The following is a 26,731-nucleotide window of genomic DNA, read 5'->3' as shown; positions in this document are numbered from 1 at the left end:
ACTCCCATTAGCATTTTAAGTACATTATGTTCTTAAGCTACACAAGAAGCCACTTTGTTCCAATGGCTCTCTTGAAGCACTGTCAACAGGGTTTGGATTCTGTTTTCAGTGTGCTTACCACGTACAGTGTGCCTACTACCAACATAGGAAGCAAGGTCACAATCAGAAAGGTCTAATGGCATTGAGAGAAAATAAGACAGTGCATGTATTTTACAGGGCAGGGCATGTAGCCTTTGGATTTTGAAATAAATAATGTTTAATTTTGCCAAGATTTCCTCTCTCCTGGATAGTACTCAAATGGGCATGGTCAGTATTTGTCTTACTAAATTTTTCTTTCTCTGCCATACTATGGCTGCTCAACTCCTTTTCTGCTGGGAAACGTTCTTTCTCTGTATATCTCAATGCACTCAGTTGGATTAGAAGTGCAGTGTAGTGGGGCTTCCCAATGACCTGCACCACTCGGGAGCACAGGCTGTGTACATCTCTTCTCAACTCTGCTTTCAGTGACGTCACATCCATACTGGCAGCTTGAAATCAGCCGTGGTGGAAGTATTTACACCACGGTATTTACACATGGAATAATCAGGGCACTTTTCCCCCCCTAGGAAGCTGGTTATTTAACATTGACTTGCACACACCAGTTATAAGTACAATTGGCTCAGTATCCTGTTATTTCTTACAAGCATATATTTCTACTTTGATCCATTATGGTATGACCTCATGTTGGACATTTAGACAACAATTTATTGGCCTTATTGCTAAGATCGTAGAGGGTCTCTCCCTTTGTCTACAGCCCTTATGATAAAGGGCTCGCCCAGATAAGGCTCCCATCCCACAGGAAGCAGGTCCTAGGTGGGCATCTTCCTAACTCTCAGTACAACATTCTCACCACACCTGTCACCTACCAAAACAACTGCTCATGTGGAGGAATTGTTCCTAGCTCGGGGAAGGATTTCGTAATCCTTCTAAGTTGCTAGTATTTACATAACGCATTAATTCTCCTCTGACTATTTGTATTTTCATAGCCTGCAGAAGAGTGCCAAGTGGCTGAGATTTCTGGTGACGCTGTAGGCAGCGAGGGAGTTAACTGGGATCCAGGAGCATTACCAACATTTCTTAAATTCCCTTTGGTTGATCACTACCCAATTGTGACCCTGCTGATTAATTCTGTAAATCTGGAAATAAGAAATGTTGACAATAATAATGATAAGAATGATTTACAGAACTAATCAGTAAATGCCCTTCCTGATAAAATCTCAGAGGATTTCTCCAACTTTTAGTAACCTTCAGGTAGAATAGATAATGCGATGAAACTTGGTCAGACTCTCTATGACCCCGTAATATGAAAGCACTTGTTGAAAAGCGTGGATTTATTACCTGCAATTTGGAAGACCCTGGAGAAGCTTCCTCTGTCCTTGTTTTGCAAATATACCAATGATGACATCCGGAAACAGTATAGGAAGGAAACATAGGCCTCCCCTGCCCCAGGAGCACCTTCCCGATTTATATCATCCTGCCAAGTCCTCACTTCTGGGACTTCCACTTCCTTGGAAATTTACTTCTAGATGTACTAACACTGACACACCTGCGTATGCCTAATTAGCACATATGTTGGGGAATACACCCTTGGTACAACCTCCAGGAACTTCATCCAGGAGCTGCTGCCTGGTGTTCTTGGGGGAAGATGGATCAGTCTGCAGGCTGCTGAGGGAGGTCTGGGCAGCTTTTGCCCATTCCTCGGAGACTTAGCTGCGATTTTCCACTCTCTCACACTTGTTTCTTATTCAGCTCATGGGACGCGTATGGTGTCTTTCATTTCAATGCCTATTATTTTAGGGACTCAGTGAACTCATCCAGGAGGAAAGGAAATGGGCCTACTGTGGGTGAGCATTCTACTAAAGATGGGATGGATTGGATATAAGAAAAGTAGGACTTAAGGATAGATAACAGGCAGAATTCTGAGGACCTTAAGTTCCCAAGACATAATGGTCAACATGTACAATCTTTGGCTAAGATTTATGCTTTCTAGATAACCGATTTCTATTCACATCTACTCACCTTTCACAAAATGAACTATGCACTAATTTTTAAATTAAGAACTAACCCTGGAGCCTTACAATAATGAATCTTCATATTTCCATGACATTTCATGATGCACAAAGTATATTATTTCATCGATCTTTACAAAAACTCTATTGGGTCAGTATGTTTATTACCTGTATTTTGAAGACATGAAATTATGGCTCATAAAGGTTTAGAGACTTTCCCAAAAGTGTTATAAAAGAACTAAATTTTGAACCTAGGGCTACAGAATCCAAAGTACAAGCTTAAAAACGGGCAAAAAATCCAAAACCCTACCATAGCTCCTTACAGAAGCACTTTAGTGCAGGATACATTTCAAATTTGATCTTAAGCTCCTTTTTCCTACTAGAGACATCAGAAATTCTGGAAGCTCTCATTAGGCCATAGCCTTTCCTATAACACTGACTCTTCTGGAAGTTTTAGATAGTGATATTTTAAATTGAAGTAATATTGATCAATACAGTATTGGGTGGATTTTCTCTTTGTAGCTATAAAATAAAAAAAAATCTGTATTTTACTGAATCTTGGTCCATATTAGGGAGTGTGCCTTCTTTTTCATAAACAAAAGAGAATCGAACACTCTCTAAGTAAAGAGGAAAGAAGCCCGAGACTCCTGCTGTCAGAGTCTAGACAACTGAGTGCAGCTGTTAATAATCTAGTCTGTGCACTGTTTGGAAAGGTCAGATGAATCCTTGTAGGTGAAATTACTTCTATAAATGCTAGGGCTCTCTATGTAGATGGGAATGTCACCTTCAGATTAACAAAGTGTCAGTGAGCTTTGGACGGGCAAGGAGCATCTAAACATGGTCATATTTAGGAGTGGCTTACAGATACATATGAGACTTAATGAGAACTGGTTTGTGACTCTTTTAGGCATCACCCCTCCCATCCTACCCCAGCACCAAACTATTATATTTATTCTCAAAGTCCTTCTCACTAAACACTCATTGTGGCTTTTTAAAAATACTTTTAAAATCATGTAACTTTGGGTGATTGCATTGGCCAAAGCCACCTTCTTACACTTGGAAATTTCTACCCCTTAGCCAGGTGCCTTCTGGTTATGTTGATGGCGTCCGTGAGGCAAGACGCTCCCCACCCCCATCCTTGCTGGGGCTTCCTGGGCAGCGTTCCATAAGAAAGAAAGCTTTGGGTTGGGAAAAATGATCTTTCTAGAGTTGTAACTATATCAGGATAAAAGGGCAAGAATAGTTCTGCAGGTCAAGGCTTAGAAGCCCAGAAGGTATGTGGTACATGCACTTTGGGGTGGGAGGCAGAAAGGAAGTGAAAAGATGCCTGAAGAAAAGGCCAGCCTTTGCAAATGAAAGGGGTGGCTCAGGAGCTAAGTCTATAAGCTCCAAGCATTTGCCCCTTTGACTTTTTAAATTTTTGTTCTAGATTGGCCTATTAAATAGGCCACACCAAGACACCTAGAATAGACAGACCCCTTATAATTTTTATAATTTCTTTTCAATTATCATTTGGTTCATAGTTTCTTCTCTATAAAATAATCTCATTTAAAAAATTGCATATTAGCATGCAACCTGCAGAGATACTGTGCAATTTTCTATCATACTCAAACCTCCAAAGTCCAAACATGTTGGCATCTGCTTTGCAGATAGGTACTGCAGGTGGATGAGACGACTCAAAAATGTCAAGAGGAAGAGACATGGCCTCTTGGAGCCTATACTGAGTGTGTGCTGATGAGGGGACAGTGGTGATCCTTCTAGAACAGGGCCTAGGGGTTAACTATGGGGGTCCAGAAATTTTACTTTATCAATATCCCAGGATCAATTAATCTTTTGGGTGACCAACTCATAATGGCTCAACTCACAAAAGACTGAAGAAAAAAAAAGAATGACTTCTGACAGCCAGGGCCAAGCCCCTGTTAGGGGCTAAACTGTACATGCTCGCTGTCTCATTTACTCTTGCAGTTAATAGGGTTCTTAAGAAGCTGAATCTATTACAAGACCAGGGACTCAGCAAGGTGGGGACATCCAGAGGCCAGACAGGCTTTATATCTCCTTCCCAGAATTGTTCTGGAAACATGCTAAGTTCCTGTTTTCTGACCCTTCTTCTTTTAGCCCTGAGGTCCATCACTCACCTGTACCTTCATATTCACTGACACCACTGATGAGGCTCTGGCTTCCTTCATTTTCATTCATTATTTCAACTCCCAGGCCATCCTTTGATCCTGGCTGTCTAGCTTTGGTCTGGAAACATCTTGACCTCTATGGCAGCTTTCAGCCAGTTTCATCCAAGATCTACCCTGTTTCCCTGAAAATAAGACATCCTCCGAAAATAAGACCTACTTACAGGAAAGATAAGACATCCCCTGAAAATAAGACCTAGAGCATCTTTGGGAGCACACCTTAAAATAAGACACTGTCTTATTTTCGGGGAAACAGGGTATGGATATCGTTGTCAACAACAGATACCATGTATAGCAGCAACAGTGGACATTTACTGAGCACTTACCTTGTGCCAGGCACAGTAATGAATGCCTTGTATTCATCAACTCAATGTTCATATCAACCCACTATGGTAGGTACTAATAATTAGCCCCATTTTTTTTTTTTTTTTTTTGTAGAGACAGAGTCTCACTTTATGGCCCTCGGTAGAGTGCCGTGGCCTCACACAGCTCACAGCAACCTCCAACTCCTGGGCTTAAGCGATTCTCTTGCCTCAGCCTCCCGAGTAGCTGGGACTACAGGCGCTCGCCACAACGCCCGGCTATTTTTTGGTTGCAGTTTGGCAGGGGCTGGGTTTGAACCCGCCACCCTCAGTATATGGGGCCGGCGCCTTACTGACTGAGCCACAGGCGCCGCCCTAATTAGCCCCATTTTATAGATAAGGAAGCTGAGGTAACTGGCCCAAGGCCAGTTAGTAAGCAGGGAAGTCGAGATGTGAGTCCACATCATTTTGACTCTGGAGGCTGTGCTCTTAACCATCGGGCTATCCTGCCCTTCAGACATAATCTTACAGCCTCCGCCTGAGAGCATCTCACTGTGGCCAATAAACGAAGTGGTTATAATTGCTTTCTTTGTTGAAATTTAAGCTTAAAAATCATTTTGGAGTGTATTTCTCAAAAATTAATCTATGACCTGGGGGGGGAATACCTACAGAGAGGTAATAGGAACCCATTTATGAAAGTTAAGCAGCCCACACCATATTGCTATAGTGTAACCCTGGGAAAATACACACTGTGTGGTGAGCTTAGGCAAAGTGCCGAAGAAGACAGACAGGCAAGAATGATTGCCACCTCTAGCCCAGAGGGGCTGCCCCTCCCAAGGGCTCCAAGGGCAGGCCTCCTTCAGAGACTGCTTATTATTTCCCACACCATAACAAAGAAGACTGTTCCTATTATTATCTCTGTGATTCAGACTCAGTGAAGCAACAAACCTGTGGTGCTTATTTATGAAGAAAACACTCATTGTCTCAAACAACTTTCCAAAAAAAGAACAATGAAAAGTAGTTCTGAGAGGGTCCAGTGGCTCACACCTGTAATCCTAGCACTTTAGGAGGCTGAGGTGGTAGGATCACTTCAGCCCAGGAGTTTGAGGCTGCAGTGAGCTAGGATGACGCCACTGCACTCTAGCCTGGGGGACAGAGCGAGACCCTGTCAAAAAAAAGAAAGAAAAAGTTCTAAGGCCTATTTAACTGAGGCAAATCTCAGGCTCATGTATGCCTCAAAATTTTAAAAAAATAAACAAAAGCCAGATGTAACTGGAAACTGCTCGAGCTAATGTGAAAGAACATTAGGGGGCGGGATGGGGGGAATCACAGGTAATTCCCAATCCCCATTTCAACCACTAGAGAGATTTTACAGAACTGTTAATGAATTGTCAATAATTACTTTATTTAGCATCTGCAAGGTGCATGGCATTGTACATGGCTTGAAAATGTCAAATTGACTTTTGTCACACCCTCCATAAAGGCTTCCCTCAGGTTCGTGGTTCTGTGGGTCTTCCTCCTGGGCTCCAGGAGCGTGGTGCTGGTACCTGCCTGCTGCAGTTACCATGATGTGTTACAAGTATCCACCATACCAGGTATTCTCACTACCGGATTTTGAACTCCTCAAAGATGAGAGCCACGCATTGTTTGTCTCCGCAACCTTGATGTGCAAATACACGTGGGAGAGATGAACACAGGCTTGAATGGATGAAGAATGCTTCATTTTGGCTCCATCTCCCAACACCCTAGTGTGCGTTTAGGTGAAAGGCTGATGCTGAGTGAGCTCAAAAGCACAATGGAAAAGAGGAACATCCAAAGATATAGCTGATCCCCAACCAAAAAATCAGCTCCTTAATGCTGGAGAGCTGGCTGATCTCCCCAGGGGCCTGAGAACATAACAGAGCCAAGATAAGTTCCATATATAGATCAAAAGTCTTTAATCCTGAGTTGGGATTCATCAAACCAACTTTTACCCCAAAGCCCAAAGCAGATTACTGGGAACAGGCCAGCAGTCCAGCCAACTGGGGGGCTTCAGGCCCTATGCGGGCAGTTCCAGCGAACCAGAGTCACAGCTAACACTAGTAGTCCAGGGCACAGGGTCTCAGGCACCTAACTTTAGGAAACTTTTTACTTTATTGTCCCTTCCCAGATTTCAAGAGGCCACACAAGAACAAACAGACACTCAAGAACTGGCAGTGAGAAAGAAGGTATTTCCTAACGATTCTCAAGAAGAAGTTTGCATGCTATGCTCCCTGCACGGTGCTATGGCGCTCACGCTGCCGTGAGTGCCTGCTTTGGGCCTTTCAGTATGTGAATATGTGCTATAAGGAAATAAGGGTTCCATGGGGTGTATTAACAAGGACATATGTGGATGGCTAATTATTTTATCACACACGCCAGATTCAATAGGTTGGTCAGGCCTGGAATCTATTTGATAGACAAGAATATCCTGCCATGGTTCAGGGAGGAGCTAAATAATAGCACACGCTCCCGGTATTTGACACCCCAAGTGTGATGGGGCACATGCAGATCACCTCGGCTCCTGATCTGCCCTCAGCCAGCCATGAGACTGAGGGCCAGCCTACTGCTGCCCTGGGCCTCAGCTTGCTTATCAGATGAGATTGGTCAGACTATCCCAGTGGTCATTTCTAAGATCCTTTATCCAGCTGGATGTTTGACCCATCAGTACCAAGGCAAACTCTCTGCCTTCCATTCACCTTCACACTGCTGAAATAAAGAGATGTCCAATGACAGACTTTTATGCTCACCAAGAGAAGTGTTGCTAAAACGCTGCTGTGAGAGTCAGAGATGGATTGAGTGTGTATCTCACTGCAGGGGCTGGTCTGCTGCTCACACTCTCCAACCTTGAATCACAAATTGATCAGGATGGCAGCTTGCCTATTAGTCTCCTCTGGGTGCAATTCAACTATATTTTTGCAAAATGTAACCCTCATTATGCTCATGTTCCTTATCCACTAGCCCCATATAAATGGTCGACATGGGATTCTGTTTGTTACCTTTCTAGACTCCAGATTTTTGCATCTAACTTTTCAATGGATCATGGGCTGTAGCTCCAACCTCAATATTTCACATTTGGCCATTTCCTACCATGCAGAAACTCTTTAAAACACTCAAAAAAATCCAGATAACTCCGCTCTAGCAGTGGAAAGCACAGCAAAGTTTGGTCCTTCTTGTTACCATTTTTAGTACAAGATTTAAAATGACAGGCGCTTGATCAAACAATTATGAATGATCTCTCAAACTTAACTTACATGGAGGGGGGGATTACCTTTTACAGTCTCAAACATGTTTTAAAAATAGTTTCCTAAGAGATAGTGATACTTAAATATTTATGTATATATTTTCAGAGATATACAGAATAATTTTAATTTTAATTTTGTGGCTCTTTTCTATATAGTTATACCAAAACAATTATTTTGGGACATAAGTCAGAGTGGTTTACTGTATTAGACACTTACTTGATGAATTAGAAAGATCTATTATGTTTCTTATCTGTCAGAGATTTAATATATATCAAGTTAATCTAAGTCTAAAGATGTTTTTGGATCCATGGTACCTATTAAGAGCAGGGCTGGCCCCCTTTGTTCTCTTATTTATACCTGCAAGGACTGTATTATACCATTCAAGGGGCAAAAAAATCTTTGCCCTTATAAACTTCATTATGCCACATTTGGCATCAAGTGCTTATCATTAACAAAAAATGCTTTTTAAAAATGCTTATTATTATCCACAAGAAAAATGCAGCAAAATTCAACTTAAACTTTAAAAGTCCTTGGGGAAAAAATTAAAACCTTGTATGTCCTTGGGAACCATGGAAAGCTATGAGATGCAGCAAATTCTATATCCTTATGGAAGTTATTTCAGGAGAGGAGCATCATCTGCACTTCATCAAGATCATTCCAAGTCAGGGAGAAAGAGAAGCAAATGCCAAGAAACTGTAGATTTTTTTTTTTTTTTTTTATCTGTTTTGCCTGAAGTCTCCAAGAGTAATAGGAGGAATAAGATTCCATTCTCCTTTTCTCAGAAACCCTTGCGTTAAAAGTTGTCTTCTTCCTAATTATTCCCTCTTCTGTAATTTTTAATTATCACAAATGAACACCAGAGCATTTCAGGTGGTCATCTGTGCCAGGCTGAGGAACTGCAGTTCTCAGTGGCTTGTGAGCGTGCACATGTAACTGCAGGAACACAGCAGGTCAGGACATTTCATCTCACCCTGAGCATTTCTCTTGTGTCAAGTCTAAATTGCAAAACACAAGCAGATACCCCCACCAAAACCTCAAATATAATGAAACCAACAGGGAACAGAAACCCATTCTAAAGACAAAATACTGTAGCTTTCAAATTCACTGTGCGTACACACGATTAGATTTTTGAGTTCTATAATTCCCCAGAATTGTCGAAAGTAACCTTGGAGCCAAACCTCTTGCAGGCACTAAAAACAAACTGAAGTAAGCCACCCATGGTGCCAAAAGCAGTGTCAACCAGCAGAGAGACAACACCACCAAGCCCCACTGCAATGTCCTTGCACACAATGGGAATAGCGCCCATGGTATACACAGGGAAAGTGGCCACCTCCACAAGGACTCGAACAGGGATGCTTAGAACGTGGCAAACAGCCTTCAGTAGACAACAAAGGATCCGGAGCACAGCTCTGATAACCTTGGCCATGACCTTGAGCACCTTCCATGGTATGCTCGCCAACTCTTCGCCAATGGCCACAAAGTATGAGATGGTGGCTGATCCCAGGTGGTAAAGGCAATTTTCTAGGCCATTAATCACCTGCTTGGTAACAAACCACAGGAAATAGACAATGCTCTTCAGGATTGCTACCAGAAGGCAGTAAATCAACTGGAAAAGCTTGATGAAAGGGGTAGCAATGAAGCCCGTGAGTCCTCCCAAAAAGCTGCTACTTCTCTCAGATGCCTCTGGAGGCGACAGAGCAGACCTCTTGTTCCTGGTGCTGGAGAGGAGAACAGAGCGCTCTTGAGACTGCACTGCTCGCTCTGCATCCTGGACTTGGTTAACCATTTCCAGGATTTTTTTCATTTTCTCTGTGTCTTGCTCAGTTTCACCACAGTTGTTATGGAACAGCTGAGGGTTAAATGGAAGCAGCTTCTCAAGATCTTTTACCATCACGTCCTCTATCACGTCACTGTCCCGGGTGTGCTTGACGAAGCCCATGGCCCAGCCTCCTCCAGGGACAGCACAGCAGGCCGCCAACCAAACAAACTCAGGGACCATCACTCTGTCTTTGACTTTGTGGTCCGAGGGTACCGTGCCTGTGATGATATATAGGTCTTCTCCATTGCCACACTGTGGTGTCAAGGCCTGGTCCATTAGGCTGTTGAGATTCATGTACCACCGTTCCCGAAAAGACTGAGTCATTGGAGCTGAATTTGTGAGAGCGAATGTAGCCATCTTGAAATCACCACTAAGGGGGAACGGGTACAGCTGTCCTCTTTGGTAATCAGAATCAAGGTAATCTGTGTTCAAGGCTTGCTTGCTTCCCAGATTATTCACAGAGGTGATAGCCTCAGCCTCATCAACCCCCTCCTCTAGGGTGCTTTTGGGGTCATCAATCTGAAAGAAGAGAACAAGTGGTGAGAGGCATCCCTGTTAAAAGTAGGGATGGAGCACATGAATCGTTCTGCCAAGACCCTAGAGAAGTCATCATATCTAACACTTGGGTTTAGAAGGACGCGACTCTCTGGTGCACACACTCTTCATTCTAATACCCCACAACCCTGGTGTTTGAAAGCATCTTTCAAAGAGGCTGTTCACAGCCCTGCTCTGCAGTAACATCCATCACTCACACTCATAACCACCATTGTGGTGTTCTTTCTTCATCTGTTGTGGTTTTATGAATTTAATAGCTGTTGTTTAAAATATTTTTCCATGAGATTCAAAGTAATTGTAAAAAATGGAAATAAGGAGAGAAAAGATCTCAACAGGACCATCAAAATCAGGAATTCAACTCAGGTAATCAGCCACCAAAGTCAGCTGCAATTTGATGCACACATTCTTAATGAACGTTTACACATCTATGAATATATGAAAAGCAATCAACTCTAATCAGAGCATTTAAGTCAAATGGAAGAAAATATCAGTTTTTAGATACTTACCAGGCAAAGCTAAAATTCAAACTAGACCAACTCCTGTTTGAATTTAATCTCCTCCTGACAATTGCTATCATTAACAATTTGTGTTCTGTTTTGATCAATTTAGATATGTGCTATATGCCAATTATAATCAATATACATATTCACTGGGGAAAAGACTCCCTATTCAATGAATGGTGCTGGGAGAACTGGATATCCACATGTAAAAGACTGAAACTGGACCTGCACCTCTCACCACTTACAAAAATTAATTCAAGATGGATAAAAGATTTAAATCTAAGGCATAAAACAATAAAAATCCTCAAAGAAAGTGTGGAGAAAACACTTGAAGATATTGGCCTGGGGAAAGATTTTATTGGCCGTGGCAAGTGTAGCAACATCAAACATAAACAAATGGAACTTAATTAAACTGAAAAGCTTCTGTACAGCTAAGGAGACAACAACCAAAGCAAATAGACAACCTTCAGAATGGCAAAAGATATTTGCAAATTATGAATCGGACAAAAACTTGATAACTACAATCTATACAAAACTAAAATTAATCAACAAAAAAGACCCAACAATTCCATATATCACTGGGTAAGAGAGATGAATAGAACCCTCACTAAAGAAGACAGACTAATGGCTAAAAAGCACATGAAAAAATGCTCATCATCCCTAACCATCAGAGAAATACAAATCAAAACTACCCTGAGGTATCACCTAACCACAGTGAGAATGGCCCACATCACGAAGACTCAAAGCTGCAGATGCTGGCGCAGATGTGGAGAAGGGAGCACTTGTAACCTGCTGTTGGGACTGCAAACTATTATGACCTTTTTGGAAGGAAGTATGGAGAACCCTCAAAGAACTCAAGTTTGAACCTGCAATCCCATTACTAGGCATCTACGTAGAAGAAAAAAAAATCCTTTTATCATAAGGACATTTGCACTAGACTGTTTATTGCAGCTCAATTTACAATCACCAAAATTTGGAAACAGCTTAAATGCTCACCAATCCAGGAATGGATTAACAAGGTGTGGTATATGTATATTCAGCCACTAAAAAAGATGGAGACTTTACACCTTTTGTATTAACCTGGATGGAGGTGTAACACATTCTTCTTAGTAAAGCATCACAAGAATGGAGAAGCAAGAATCTAATGTCCTCTATTCTAACATGAAGGCAGTAGATGAGCTAATACAAGGGGAGGGGGGTAGGGGAGTGAAGGAGTGGGGAGAAGGGAGAGGAAGGGAGGTCACGGTGTCTAGCACATCTCTTAGGGGCAGGACACAATTACAAGAGGGACTTTATCGTACAAATGCAATCAGTATAGCCTAATTCTTTGTACACACAGTGAATTCCAAACAATAAAAAAAAATTCAGTGTACTATAAAGTAAGTTATTCACTTAGCCAAACTAATAATTAGAAAATTTTAAAATGCAAAAATCTTATTCTTTGACAGAGAAAAGTTTTAGTTTCTCAAACAATCATAGATGGCTGAGGTAGTCTTTTTTTTTTTTTAAGTTCTGTGTCCAATCTTTTTTTTTATTATTATTAAATCATAGCTGTGTACATTAATGTGATCACGGGGCACCATACACTGGTTTTATAGACCATTTGACATATTTCCATCACGCTGGTTAACATAGCCTTCCTGGCATTTTCTTAGTTATTGTGTTAAGGCATTTATATTCTACATTTGCTAAGTTTCACACGTACCCTTGTAAGATGCACCGTAGGTGTGGTCCCACCAATCACCCTCCCTCTACCCATCCTCCCCCCCCTTGCCCTTCCCCATGTTCTTAGGTTATAAGTAGGTTATAGGTTTCATATGAAAGCCATAAATTAGTTTCACAGTAGGGCTGAGTACATTGGATACTTTTTCTTCTGTTCTTGAGATACTTTACTAAGAAGAATATGTTCCAGCTCCATCCATGTAAACATGAAAGAGGTAAAGTCTCCATCTTTGTTTAAGGCTGCATAATATTCCATGGTATACATGTACCACAGTTTATTAATCCATTCATGGATCAATGGGCACTTGGGCTTTTTCCATGACTTAGCAATTATGAATTGGGCTGCAATAAACATTCTGGTACAAATATCTTTGTTATAATGTGATTTTTTCTCTTCTGGGTATATACCTAGTGGAGGAATTATAGGAATGAATGGCAGATCTATTTTTAGATCTCTAAGTGTTCTCCAAACATCGTTCCAAAAGGAATGTATTAATTTGCATTCCCACCGTCAATGTAGAAGTGTTCCCTTTTCTCCACATCCACGACAACATCTCTGGTCTTGGGATTTTGTGATATGGGCTAATCATACTGGAGTTAGATGATTATCTCAAAGTAGTTTTGATTTGCATTTCTCTGATTATTAAGGATGATGAGCATTTTTTCATATGTCTATAGGCCGTGTGCCTGTCTTCTTCAGAGAAGTTTCTCTTCAAGTTCCTTGCCCAGCCTGCAATGGGATCACTTGTTCTTTTCTCACTTATACATTTTAGTTCTCTGTGGATTCTGGTTATTAAACCTTTGTCGGAGACACAACCTGCAAATATCTTCTCCCATTCTGAGGGCTGTCTGCTTGCTGTACTTACTGTGTTCTTGGCTGTGCAGAAGCTTTTTAGTTTGATCAGGTTCCACTAGTGTATTTTTGAAGCTGCTTCAATTGCCCGGGAGGTCCTCCTCATAAAATACTCACCCAGACCGATTTCTTCAAGAGTTTTCCCTGCACTCTCTTCTAGTATTTTTATAGTTTCATGTCTTAAGTTTAAATCTTTAATCCAGTGAGAGTCTATCTTAGTTAATGGTGAAAGGCGTGGGTCCAGTTTCAGTCTCCTACAGGTTGCCAGCCAGTTCACCCAGCACCATTTGTTAAATAGGGAATCTTTTCCCCACTGAATGTTTTTAACTGGTTTGTCAAAGATCAAATAACGGTAAGTAGCTGGGTTCATGTCTTGGTTCTGTATTCTGTTCTATACATCTACCTCTCTGTTTTTGTGCCATTACCATGCTGTTTTTCCCCTTTCTTAGTATTTCTACTTGGTTTTATTTCAAATTCTCCTAGGTTTTTCTTCTGTGAAATTCCATTTTCTCTTTTAATACTTTAGACATGCTAATTTTAAAGTCTCAAGATTTCTCTTTTTTATTTGTTTTTTCAATTATTTTGTTCCTTCCACTGGTTGACTTCAAGGTGGAGGGTATACTTAAGGGCTTTGCAATTTTTTCCGATGATCTTATCTTCATGAGAGGCCCATGGTGTTTTACGGAAAAAATGTTTTATTGAAAAAAAAACAAAACCCAACAAATTAATCAAAACCCAGTAAGACTGCTTTTGTAGTTGTCTCTGTTAGAGCCTTACAGAGTTCAGTTATTCTGGACATGGCTCCGTGCACGTTTTCCACATGGAGAAAGCAGTATAAATTCGGAGCCACAGGGAGGAAAGATGCCAGCCCAAGGCCTGCCTCTGGAGGGTGACACTCATGGCATGGCAAAGGTGGTTGCCTCCCATAACAACTTGCAGGGAGAGTTTTTGCTTGGCTGAGCAGAGCTGAAGCAGTTTCAGCTTCACTCGGCGAGCCTGGTTTTAGTTCCATGTCATGAGCAGGGTATGTAACTTTGGCTCTGTCTCTAGCAGGATTAGAGGGCTAGTCCCTAGGGTCCTTGTAGCTTCCCACACATAGTTTTGACTATTAATTTCTTACACATTTCTGGCACCTGAATATTTCTCATTTTTTTGGCCCAAATATAAATTATTTTTTAAAAATGTATGTATCCCTATTATCCAATGTTTCCATGTGTGTGGTGGGAGGAGAGGAATTCCACACCGGAACAGGCACTTGGCCAGATGTTCTGTCCAATATCTCAGGCTAGAAACGTTTCTCCTCCAGGGTGCCTTGTCCCCTTTCATAACACACTGTAGATTCATCTCCGCCAAATTTATCTACTTCACTTAAGTCTCTTTTTTATATTTAGACCACCTCCTGAATAAGTGTTTAGTATAAATGAAGCAGTACTTTTTAACACCTTTACTGATGGGGCCAAGAACTTTACAGGCTAAAGCCCCTCACTAATAGGCTACAAGGACCCCCAGCCCACTCCTAAATCACACAGGCCGCTGCATAAATAGTCTGATTCTGTTTGCTTATTAATTCCTTTGCATCATCATTTACCCATAACTCTTTTTATCTGCTCATGCAGATATTTCTGCCTTACTGAAATTGATTTCTATTTTTTTATATTTTGCAACTTAGAGTATTCAAAAGGAAATCAGACATTACATTATGAAGTTAACTTACCCTATCATTTATAAAAATATACTAAATCACAGGGCCTTTTACGTGTAATACACTGTTAACCAGTCTCCACTGAGAAAAATGCTCATTATACCAACTTGCTTTCTGTTTTAACACAAATTTTTTAACCTATGAGAAAACTTTATTCCGATCCCAAGATGGCTGAAGTTTTAATAGCCTTTGTTGAGGAATCATCTGAAAAATCTAAATAAAACAAATACACCAGCTCCCCATCATTATTATGCTCACATAAGTCTACAGAACAACCAAGTATGTCTTAGTAGGCTCTCATTTTCAGAACGAATGCCAAAGTTTGTAAATGTATGTGTGTGTGTGTGTGTGTGTTTAACTAAAATACTTCAGAATCTTAATATATTTTGTGATACCCTGTCACTTAAAGGGCACATATGTTTTTCCATGCTTCCTACAGACAAAGTTTAAGGATCTGGTTATTGCAATTACAGAAAATCACTGGCAACACAGCTCCCAAGACAAAAACACACTTATGATGCTAGAGGTTACCTCACATGACAATCTCTGTATTGCCTCTGCCCTTCTGCACACACCACCAATCTTACCCTTTGGTTTTTCAGTGGAATCTCTAGACATAGAGGTAACATACAAAGCTCTCTCTGTCTGATCCACATCCCAGATGACCTAGTGCCTCTGGGCTGCAGATGTAATTTGATACAGCTCCTGTATTTAATGGAATTTTTTTTTTTTTGCTAATCTCAACATGTTAAGTGGGTTTCAGAAGAATGAGCTCTCCCCACTCCACTAGCCTCCTACAGCCTATATAATCTTATAATAAATTCCTTTTCAAATTTAGTACAAAGAAAAAAATTGTTTCTGTCAATGAGCTGGTCTGTTTCCTCATGCCAAACAGTAAAAGCTATTAAATCCAAGGGGTTTCTTGTTTCAGAATGAAATAAAGGAAAACTTTGAATTTTCTTAATAAAATGCATGTAAGAAACAAAAAGAATGAAAAATTGAAAAGGAGTAATGGGGGGGAAGTAGTCCCCCCATTCAACAATATTTAGTAAGCCTGTATGACTTAATATATTATGACAACTAGCCCCATAAAAGGAAACTGATAGCAACAACAGCAACCACAACCACCATCCATTGAGCGTTATATTCCAGACACCATCCTAAGAGTTTTCCTTTCATGAATTAAATCAGTAAGTAGATGGACTATTTTTCACTTCATCTCACAACTATGCACTGCTGTCATCACCTTTTGAGAGATGAGGAAACTGAGGTTCATCAAGATTAAGTAACTTGCCCAAGGTGGTAGAACCAGGGTGTTGACTCAGAAGTCCAGCCCCACAATGCAGTGGTGGCATCATAGCTCACAGCAACCTCAAATTCCTGGGTTTCAGTGATCCTCCTGCCTCAGCCTCCCAAGTAGCTGAAACAATAGGCTCACATCACCAGGCCTGGCTAACTATTCTATTTTTTTTGCAGAGATAGGGTTTTACTCTTGTTCAGGCTGGTCTTGAACTCTTGGCCTCAAGCAATCCTGGCTTGGCCTCCCAGAATGCTAAGATCAGAGGCATTCTTAATCACTGTTTTATATGCCTCAAAATAAGTCTTTATGTCAAAAAAGTCATCATCTATTAATGGAAGCAAGACACAGATACATAGAAAGTTAAATAGAAAATCAGCGAAAAACAACAGTATAATTTATATCAACTGTTAAATAAACAGTAGAATGAAAATGAGCAATGGAATTTCAGAGGGAAGAAGGTCCCTGGGAGTGAGGTCAGGGAAAACTCCTGGAGGAAACAGAATCTGAAGTGGAGACTGAAGACATGAAAGATTTTAACAGACTTAGTGAAATAAAAGGCTCAGGAAGGCCTGAGCAAGATTTTCACACAAAGGCTGGGGCAGAAACAAGCAGCCCAGGAAAACAGGGCTCTGCGTAAGGAAAACTGAAAGGTTAAGGAAAGGGCAGCAGGAACCAGAAAAATCTCAAAACATCAGTGTATCCTAGTCACTCTTCACATACCCGAGGAGGCAGCCATTCTTACCATCTTGTTTTAGATGTAGGAAAATTGACACTCAAACAAATGGCAGGTACGAAGTCATCCAGCTAGTATGGACAAGAGACAAAGCTTAAGCCCAGCTTCTCTGACGTCCAAGCTCCTAACCACAAGCCAGTAGCTTCCCAGGCCTCTGAATTAGGAAGGGAACACTGAGGGCCACAGAGCAGCCACCTCAGGAGACAAGGAGGATGAGAAGTGACCTGGGAGACCTAGAGGGGCTGTGAGGAGATTCATATGTTAAGTGTCATGTCAAAAGGCAAAGGGGGAGAAAGCTGCAGCCAGAAGACAATTAACCGTGTGTGTCACCTGCAGCAGAGGAAAGAGAAGGCCCAGGCCTCTGGTGAGAGAGGCTGGTGGTGACAGAGGTCTCAGGAAGGAAGACAGCCAGCAGCAGGAACACTGTAGTAATGGTGCCTCTCGCTGGGGAAGTCTTTACATGAAGGCTGGAGAACAGGACCTTAGCTTGAGGGACAGGAATTGCAGGGATAACAAAGATTGTCTCCCAACCAAGGCAAAGGGAACATTAGGAGATTAGCGCTGCTTGTGTCTCCACACAGGGGAGCACCTCAGGGCTGGTCACCCCAGGCTCAGGAGCATCTCAGGGGAATGATCTGCAGGCAACAAGATGAACAGAGCCTCATCCCTGAGGACTTCTAGGCTGCAAAATCCACACCAATCTCAGAGGCCAGTGTCACCTGGTGCAGACTTGCCATGGGGAGTTTGTCCTCGAGGAGGAGGAGGAGCTGCCTGTGGAGGTGGCCCTCAGGGAGCACACACATGTAGCTTCGAGCTGCTCGGCGCCTGCGACTCACCAGCTTCTCCCAGCCCTTTCTTGGTCTTATTCCACCCACTCTTTTCTCATCTCCTGTGGTTACAATCATACCATCTTCACAAGCACTCCTTCTGAGACAGCTCAGAAACAGGGCAGGTGTGAGTGAGTCCCTTTAACTCCCTTCCCAGCATCAAGCCTGTATAAATGTTTGCAGGGACAGTGGATTCCATCTGGGCAGGTACCTCAGCTGAGATCTTCAGCTCCAGGCAGGGGACTGTTCCATGAGCTGATAAAGTGGGAGTAGCCCTGAGAGTGGGCAGAGGACGTCAGAATGTCCCAGGTCCAGCAGGAGTGCAAGGGGGCTCTGCAGAGGGCTGGGATGACAGGGGGTGGCTGCGAAGGCAGAGGGGCTTATGATGTTACTAAGATTGATTTTAAAGAGCATGTGCATACACACATGCACACAACAGGGGACTAGAAAGTCCAGGGGAAAGAGTGATTAGAGGGGGGACTGACTACACAACTGCCCCTGGTGGTCTTACAGACACCGGCCTCTCCAGGGCTACGTCATCTCTGGTACTCCTCGTCTGCCTAGGTCACAGTGGAGACACTGCACATGGTGTGGTCTTGGGTAGGTATTGCTAATAGTATGCTGGTGATCCTGATGACAGCATGGGACAAGAAGAGCAAGACAGCAAGGGGAGTCATACTACAAGTACAGGGACATGGGTCAGCTTAGGCCAAGGGGCCTCTCTTCTGAGAATATAGAGGAGGAGGGGCTGGTTCTAGTGATTCATCTTCTCTGCCAGGGTGGCCAGGGGCCCAGACTGTAGGGAAAACAAGCAAAGTCTATAGCCTCCTGAGATCCCTGTGCCAGGGAATTTGCAAAAGGAGAAAGAAAGGCTGTTGAAAAGAAAGGAAGGCCTGGTGGAAATAGGCCAGGATTAATGGGGCAGGGCCAGCTTGTTTGAGGACAAGGTTTGAGATTTTGCATTCATTGTATCCCCAGCAAGGATATACAGTCCATGGACAGGAGCCAAGAAAGAACTGGCCTAGTGGTGGTGGGTGTGAAATGCAAAGGCCTTGTCACTGCAAATACAGTGAAGTACCAGGCCACCCAGGCCACACAGCCCACATGTCAGGGGCCAGAGGCAGCAAGTGATGCCAACAACACTGCTGAGGAAGAGAGGCTGACCAGTGAGGGTGCAGAGTAAGATCAGGCTGGTGGGTTGGGGAGAAGGGGCAGCTGACCAGTGAGGGTGGAGAGTAGGACTCAAGGCGGGTGGGCTGGGGAGAAGGGGCAGCTGATCAGTGAGAGTGCAGAGTAAGATCAAGGTGGGTGGGCTGGGGAGAAGGGGCAGCTGACCAGTGAGGGTGGAGAGTAAGACTCAAGGCCGGTGGGCTGGGGAGAAGGGGCAGCTGATCAGTGAGAGTGCAGAGTAAGATCAAGGCGGGTGGGCTGGGGAGAAGGGGCAGCTGACCAGTGAGGGTGGAGAGTAAGACTCAAGGCGGGTGGGCTGGGAGAAGGGACAGCTGATCAGTGAGAGTGCAGAGTAAGATCAAGGTGGGTGGGCTGGGGAGAAGGGGCAGCTGACCAGTGAGGGTGGAGAGTAAGACTCAAGGTGGGTGGGCTGGGGAGAAGGGGCAGCTGACCAGTGAGGGTGCAGAGTAAGACCAAGGTGGTTGGGCTGGGAGAAGGGGCAGCTGACCAGTGAGGGTGCAGAGTAAGACTCAAGGTGGGTGGGCTGGGGAGAAGGGGCAGCTGACCAGTGAGGGTGGAGAGTAAGACTCAAGGTGGGTGGGCTGGGGAGAAGGGGCAGCTGACCAGTGAGGGTGCAGAGTAAGACCAAGGTGGTTGGGCTGGGAGAAGGGGCAGCTGACCAGTGAGGGTGCAGAGTAAGACTCAAGGTGGGTGGGCTGGGGAGAAGGGACAGCTGATCAGTGAGAGTGGAGAGTAAGATCAAGGTGGGTGGGCTGGGGAGAAGGGGCAGCTGACCAGTGAGGGTGGAGAGTAAGACCAAGGCGGGTGGGCTGGGGAGAAGGGGCAGCTGACCAGTGAGGGTGCAGAGTAAGACCAAGGCGGGTGGGCTGGGGAGAAGGGGCAGCTGACCAGTGAGGGTGCAGAGTAAGACCAAGGCGGGTAGGCTGGGGAGAAGGGGCAGCTGACCAGTGAGGGTGCAGAGTAAGACCAAGGCGGGTGGGCTGGGGAGAAGGGGCAGCTGACCAGTGAGGGTGGAGAGTAAGACCAAGGCGGGTGGGCTGGGGAGAAGGGGCAGCTGACCAGTGAGGGTGCAGAGTAAGACCAAGGCGGGTGGGCTGGGGAGAAGGGGCAGCTGACCAGTGAGGGTGCAGAGTAAGACCAAGGCGGGTGGGCTGGGAAGAAGGGGCAGCTGACCAGTGAGGGTGCAGAGTAAGACCAAGGCGGGTAGGCTGGGGAGAAGGGACAGCTGACCAGTGAGGGTGCAGAGTAAGACCAAGGCGGGTAGGCTGGGGAGAAGGGGCAGCTGACCAGTGAGGGTGCAGAGTAAGACCAAGGCGGGTGGGCTGGGGAGAAGGGGCAGCTGACCAGTGAGGGTGCAGAGTAAGACCAAGGTGGTTGGGCTGGGGAGAAGGGGCAGCTGACCAGTGAGGGTGCAGAGTAAGACCAAGGCGGGTGGGCTGGGGAGAAGGGGCAGCTGACCAGTGAGGGTGCAGAGTAAGACCAAGGTGGGTGGGCTGGGGAGAAGGGGCAGCTGACCAGTGAGGGTGCAGAGTAAGACCAAGGCGGGTAGGCTGGGGAGAAGGGGCAGCTGACCAGTGAGGGTGCAGAGTAAGACCAAGGCGGGTGGGCTGGGGAGAAGGGGCAGCTGACCAGTGAGGGTGCAGAGTAAGACCAAGGCGGGTGGGCTGGGAGAAGGGACAGCTGATCAGTGAGGGTGCAGAGTAAGACCAAGGCGGGTAGGCTGGGGAGAAGGGGCAGCTGACCAGTGAGGGTGCAGAGTAAGACCAAGGTGGTTGGGCTGGGGAGAAGGGGCAGCTGACCAGTGAGGGTGCAGAGTAAGACCAAGGCGGGTGGGCTGGGGAGAAGGGGCAGCTGACCAGTGAGGGTGCAGAGTAAGACCAAGGCGGGTGGGCTGGGGAGAAGGGGCAGCTGACCAGTGAGGGTGCAGAGTAAGACCAAGGCGGGTGGGCTGGGGAGAAGGGGCAGCTGACCAGTGAGGGTGCAGAGTAAGACCAAGGCGGGTAGGCTGGGGAGAAGGGGCAGCTGACCAGTGAGGGTGCAGAGTAAGACCAAGGCGGGTGGGCTGGGGAGAACGGGCAGCTGACCAGTGAGGGTGCAGAGTAAGACCAAGGCGGGTGGGCTGGGGAGAAGGGGCAGCATGTCTGCAGCTGCAGGCAGAGGGGACAGGTGTGGCCCTGATGTGAGTGAGACTGCAGCGGGGAGGGTGGGACACCAGTGGGTGATCGAGCTCAGCAGGCTGAGCACCAAACATAAAGTGGAGGATTCTGTCCCTGTGCCAAGACTGTATGTTTATCCATCTGTCTGAGCCACTAAACTAAAGGATGTAGGCCGGTGCCCACTTATCTCTGTGGCCCTGCACTTAGTGTGATGGCCCTGTGGACCAGGAAGCGACTGGAGTTTGCCGAAAGAATGAGGCTTTTGTCCAATTTGCAGACCAGGCTGCAGAGAGAACTGGCTGTTCTCTGGTGTTGCTCCACAGTCTGCAGGGTGGAAAGGTGGTTCTCATGAAGGATCATGAAAGTAGTTATTAAAGTCTTCAATGACTCAGCACCGGGAGGGTGGAGTCTCCTTCTCTTGGAGGATTTTAAGCTGAGACTGGACTAGAACACACGCAGGGGTTGATTCGGATAAGACTCTGTGGTTGGGGAGCTCCGGTCTAACTCCCTGGGATAAAGGGACTACTTCTTTGGGGGTTTGTTTTATTTTTCAACGAGAGTTAAATAATAGAACAGTGTTAACAGTGGGTGTTCCAGTTTTGTTGCTGCTGTGCAAACTATGACACAGGCACAAACACAGACACTGAAATAAAAGAGAGGCTATCACCCCTGCTGCCATCCCTGGGGGGGTCACAGAGCCCCTCCTTACAAGGAATCGTTGAGTGCAGCTGACAGTCGGAACATCAGATAACCTTATCAGAGCTGGATGTTAGAAAAGTCCTCTGCATAGTCACACAGAGTAGAATGAACTAGATCTGGGCCCAAGTTAAGTCCTAGGAGAACCTACTCACCATGGAAATAGCCAGCCAGGGAAAGAGCTGCCTTTCCACAAAGAAGGGGCAGTCATAGGGCTACAACAGCAGATCAAGACATCTGAGAGGGAATAATCCAGAAGGACTTTCAGCTCTCAGGAAAGGAAAAAAAAAAAACAACAACAAAATTCTGACCTACCCATTTAAGAAGGAAAGAATCCTCCCTGCTTGGCATCTGAAATATTCTCTATCCTCCTGGGAATAGAAACAACTTTAGAAAAATTAGAAGAATGCTAATTTTTCTTTCTTTTCTTTTTTTCTTTCTCCTTTTTCAGGAAAAACAAATGCACAGCTTTTCATTTCCTGAATGACCCTGTAACACCAGGGAGGGCTTCTGGTCCCCTCTGCCTTCCTGCCAGTGAATCACCCTTCCCCTGGACTCCCGGTGCCACACACACACCTTCCTGTCTGTGGGGAGGAGGTGGCAGTTTCCGCTTGGGCCAGGGCTAAGGTGCCCAGGATATCTGGGAGCTGTGGGGGTTCAAAGACAAACGGCTGAAGAGTGCTCCAAGCCAGAAGATGACAGAACAAAGGAAAGAATGACAGGGTGCTGTACTTCCATTTCAGACTTTTCTTTTTCTAGAGAACTTGAAAAGAAAAATAAAGGGGGAATAGTTTTCCATGGCATACATATAGCACACATTCTTCTTATATAGTACCACGAGAATAGAAAAGCAAGTAACCAATGTACTTAATAGGGATGTGAAGCCAGTAGACAAACTAATACCCACCCACACGAGAGGGAAGGGAGGGGGCTTGCTGAGCTACCACCTAAGGACATAAGGGTGCAGGACAGAGCTACCATGGGGACTTTACCTAACAAATGCAAACATTGTAACCTAATTGTTCGTACCCTCATATTAATCTGAAAATTTTAAAAAATATACCTTGAAATTAAAAGAAAAAAAGAAAAAGAAGAGGGAATGTAAGAAATGCATCAACTCTAAAAATGTAGGCAAAAAAGCTCTGAGGGGGAGGCCTCCTGAGCAAAAGAACTCCTGGGGGATTCCTGTGTTCCTGCACTCACAGAGCTGAGCTCCAGACTCCTTCCGGGGGAGACCAAGCCAGTGCTGACTCCTTTCCAAGGGCAGCACCTTCTCAGGTTACATCATCCCTGCTCTTTGGTTTCCTTCCTCATTACTCAAAGAAGCCTGCTTTGCACTCTGCACCTCTGTTTTCTTTTCCAGAGAAATCATTCTCAGCATTGACTATGTGGTGCAGAATTCAGAGACGTCTCCATTTCTCATTTTTTTCCACCTTCTGACTTCAGACAGGATCAGAGGTGCTCAGGCCTGGCTGCACATCAGAACCATCTGGAAGCTTTAAAATCATACTCTGAAGGCCTCACCCAGACCTATTACATTAGAACCATAAATAAAAGCAAATAATAAAAGAAGCTCCCCCCACCCCCCATGAGAAGATTCCATGGTGATTCTAACGACTCTAAACTGAGAACTAAGCTAAGTCTTTATCTGATTCTCATTTATCAGTCACTGCCCGAATTAAGCCCCTGCCTTGACAGCCACTGCAGAGAATCGGTGATGTCTCCTTAAATCAACAGGTCTCAAAATTCAGTTTGTATTAGAAGCAATGGGGTCCTTATCAAAATGCAGAGTCCTGTGCTTCACAACAGCCATGCCCTCAGTGAGCAGGGGATCGGCTTGGAGATGCCAAAGGGGTGCTAGTGCTGACAGAACAGGTGTCCGTGAACTGCCCTGAAAAACACATGTTTAAATCACCTTTGGGAATTCCCTGGCTGGCTTAATTTATTCACATGTTATTAATACTCTGTAAGATGCATAATCTACAAACAATAAGAGCTGTGATAGTGTCAAGGCAGAAAGCAAAATATTATGAGCTATTTGGATCTCTGCCTATTGGATTAGCTAATATTCTGAGCATACAGTATGTGTAAACGCAGATTTCCTTCCATATTCATATGTGGAATGAGGGGGCTATTTTTGCTATGTATATTCTTTTGAACACAGTTGCTACTCTGACACTTTTAATAATATCTTATGATTTGCTGATTAAATGACAAATACATATCCATGGGCCTTCCCCTAGAATTCCTCCAAACTCTTCTCTCAAACTTTCCCTTATAGTCAAACAAAACAGGTCAATCCCCATCCATGCATGTCAGTTTCATGGCTGGAATGGAAATGTACCCGCTTCCCTCTACAACTGTAGCTACTGGCTGAGCATTCCTTCACCATTCTTCTCTGCTCCCTGAGCCCCACCTAGGTGCCAAGACCTGGCTCCAACCTCACAGCTCTCAAACCAGCTGTTCTCCTTTTGCCTTCCAAATCCATTCTCCAGTCTTCTCTGACCTGCTCTGTGTCCTGGGAGACTGACTTTTAAAGAAGGCTGACTTCTAGGCAGCACATCATCTGAGCTCTCTAGCCCTCTGGTTTCTGACTGGAGCCACCAATGAGTAGGTGGGAAGAGAGAGGGACCAGATCATTCATTCTCTTGCCCCCTCTCTGGTTGTCATCGTTCCAGCTCTGGGTGAGTTTCCCTGAAGCTACAGCTCTCTCCTCCAGCCCTAGGCCTAGGATGGTCACAACTCCGGCTGCTCCAAGTCCTAGGTGCTTTGCCACGACTTGTCCAACCCCTGAACTCTGTGAATACAGTCAGCCTCTGTATCTGTGAGCTCCACAGCTGCATATGCAAAATACTTGGGGAAAAAATAGAAAATAACAATACAACAAGAATAAAATTTTCAAAATATATAGTACAATAACTATCTGTACAGCATTTATATCATATCAGGTATTATAAATAATCCAGAGATGATTTCAGATATCCAGGAGGATATGCATAAGTTACATATTACACCACTATGCACAGTGGACATAAAGTTCTTGTGCAATTTAAAAGTACAACTATTTTAAATTGCACACGAACTTTATGTCTACCCTGTGTGTGTATATGTGTGTGTATTTGAGCATCACAGATTTGGGTATCTGCAGGAGGTCCTAGAACCAATTTCCTGGGGATAACAAGGGGGGATGATAGTTTTTTCATTAAATTCTGTTGGTTTAACTATTTCGAGAGTGACATCTATTCCCGGGCAAGACCCTGGTTGACAGGGCATCAGTGAAATCTTCCCCAAGGCCCAACACACCCAGTCCTGGGAGATCACACTCGCAACCAAGTATTTCTGACACTACTTCCTTACACATGACCCCTTCCTACCCACCCCGGTGCCAGTCACAACAAAGGGCCACCCGAGGCCATCGAGCAATCATATGCCTCTCTTGGGTTTTCAATCTAAGAAACTCAGGAATTAACAACAGCCAGTGAAGGCTGTGAAGGCTTCTCAGTACAGTTTAAGGTTGGTGACCAGGCTGATCCTTGGGAAAGCCAAATTCCCCAACAATAAAAAAAAAAAAAAGAAAAAGAAAAAAAAAAAAGAGTGAAGGGAGGGCAGGAAACAACCCTGAAGACTGTTTGCTCCTTCAGTTTCTCAGCAGTTCCCAGCTCTGGTTCCTTCGAGTTCTATATGTATCTCTTTCCCTGTGCTGTGAATCTACCAGTGATATTTTGAATAAGCTTGAGTAAGTTTTAGGATTCATGCATCGGTGAGTCTGAAATATCAGGAGTCCTATTCCTTTGAGAATTCACTGAAGGACCTTGCAGGGGATGAAAACTTCTAGACTCTAGGATTAAAACTGGGAAAGAAAACATAAGGACACAAGTTGTCTTGATCCCAGAAGTCTGGAAACTGGCCAAAGGGGTATCCCAGGGGACAGAAAGAAGGCATTTCTACCAAATCCTTCAAAAGAGAAGCATTATCAGTGGGCAACACTAACGCAGGGCAGGGCAGAGCTGCAGGGTGTGAAATGAAGGGCATTTTAGCAATAACACCGGGTCGGGCTGAGCAGCACAACCATGCTGGGTGAATCCCAGGCAGGCACAGTCTGGGACACAAAGGCTGTTCATTCCTTCAGCACTTGCCGTGTGTGTACTGCGTGTTTAGGCACAATGAGGAGCGCCTTTGCACACATTGTCTCACTGAATCTTCCCAACTTCTCTGTAGGTTAGGAACAATTTATTAGCCTCATGCCACAGATGCGGAGCTGAGTACTATGAAATTTGGTAACATTTCCAAGGTCACACAGCTGGTAAAAGGCAGAGCTAGGATTCAATTCACTTTTGTCCCATTACAAAACCCATTTTCTAACTACCCTGTCTAGGAACTAATAGTCTATTGAAAGAGGGGTAAGTAAACCACTTCTTGGTCACTATCCGTCTTTCTAAGTACTAAGACACCTCAGGGTGGGGACTGTGTCTTAGTCCCAGATGGTGTCTTGGACTCCTGTTGTTTGGCTCAGTCCTGAGATTTCAATAAATGATTTTGATGCTGCTGATGATAATAACAACACTGATTAAAGTATTGACTGGCAGCTGGATGTCCGATGACTAAGCCTTTGCAATGCCCAGAGTCCAGAGCTGCTGATCAGGAATGAATGAATGAATGAATGACCCAGCAAACAAGTAAACAAACAAGTTTGTTTCTGTCACCGAAATGCTCTGTAATTCCATACCTGTTTCTCAAACCCCAATTCAATGGTAGAGAAAACAAATTCATGATAAACTTTTGTCTTAGATTGGTTGTGACTACATTTATTATATAAATAAGTAGTTAGGATCATCAAAAGGAAACACACACACACAGTCTTTCTAGTTCCTCAGCTTCCTC

General features: G+C 44.4%; 1 protein-coding gene across 1 annotated transcript in view; it reads right to left on the bottom strand.

Annotated features, from left to right (window-relative positions):
* Window positions 1-5,923: 5,923 nt before the first annotated feature.
* ENDOD1 (endonuclease domain containing 1) overlaps window positions 5,924-26,731 on the bottom strand; it is a 32,547-nt gene continuing 11,739 nt past the window's right edge. Inside the window, exon 2 of the mRNA XM_053561986.1 lies at window positions 5,924-10,134. Within this exon, the coding sequence (XP_053417961.1) occupies window positions 8,932-10,134 (1,203 nt within the window). The 3' untranslated portion in view covers window positions 5,924-8,931. The remainder of the gene's footprint in view (window positions 10,135-26,731) is intronic.

This window comes from Nycticebus coucang, chromosome 14 (assembly GCF_027406575.1).
Source record: "Nycticebus coucang isolate mNycCou1 chromosome 14, mNycCou1.pri, whole genome shotgun sequence".
Lineage (NCBI taxonomy): Eukaryota > Metazoa > Chordata > Mammalia > Primates > Lorisidae > Nycticebus > Nycticebus coucang.
Note: the sequence above shows the minus strand (reverse complement) of the source record. Positions and strands in the feature narration are given on the sequence as shown.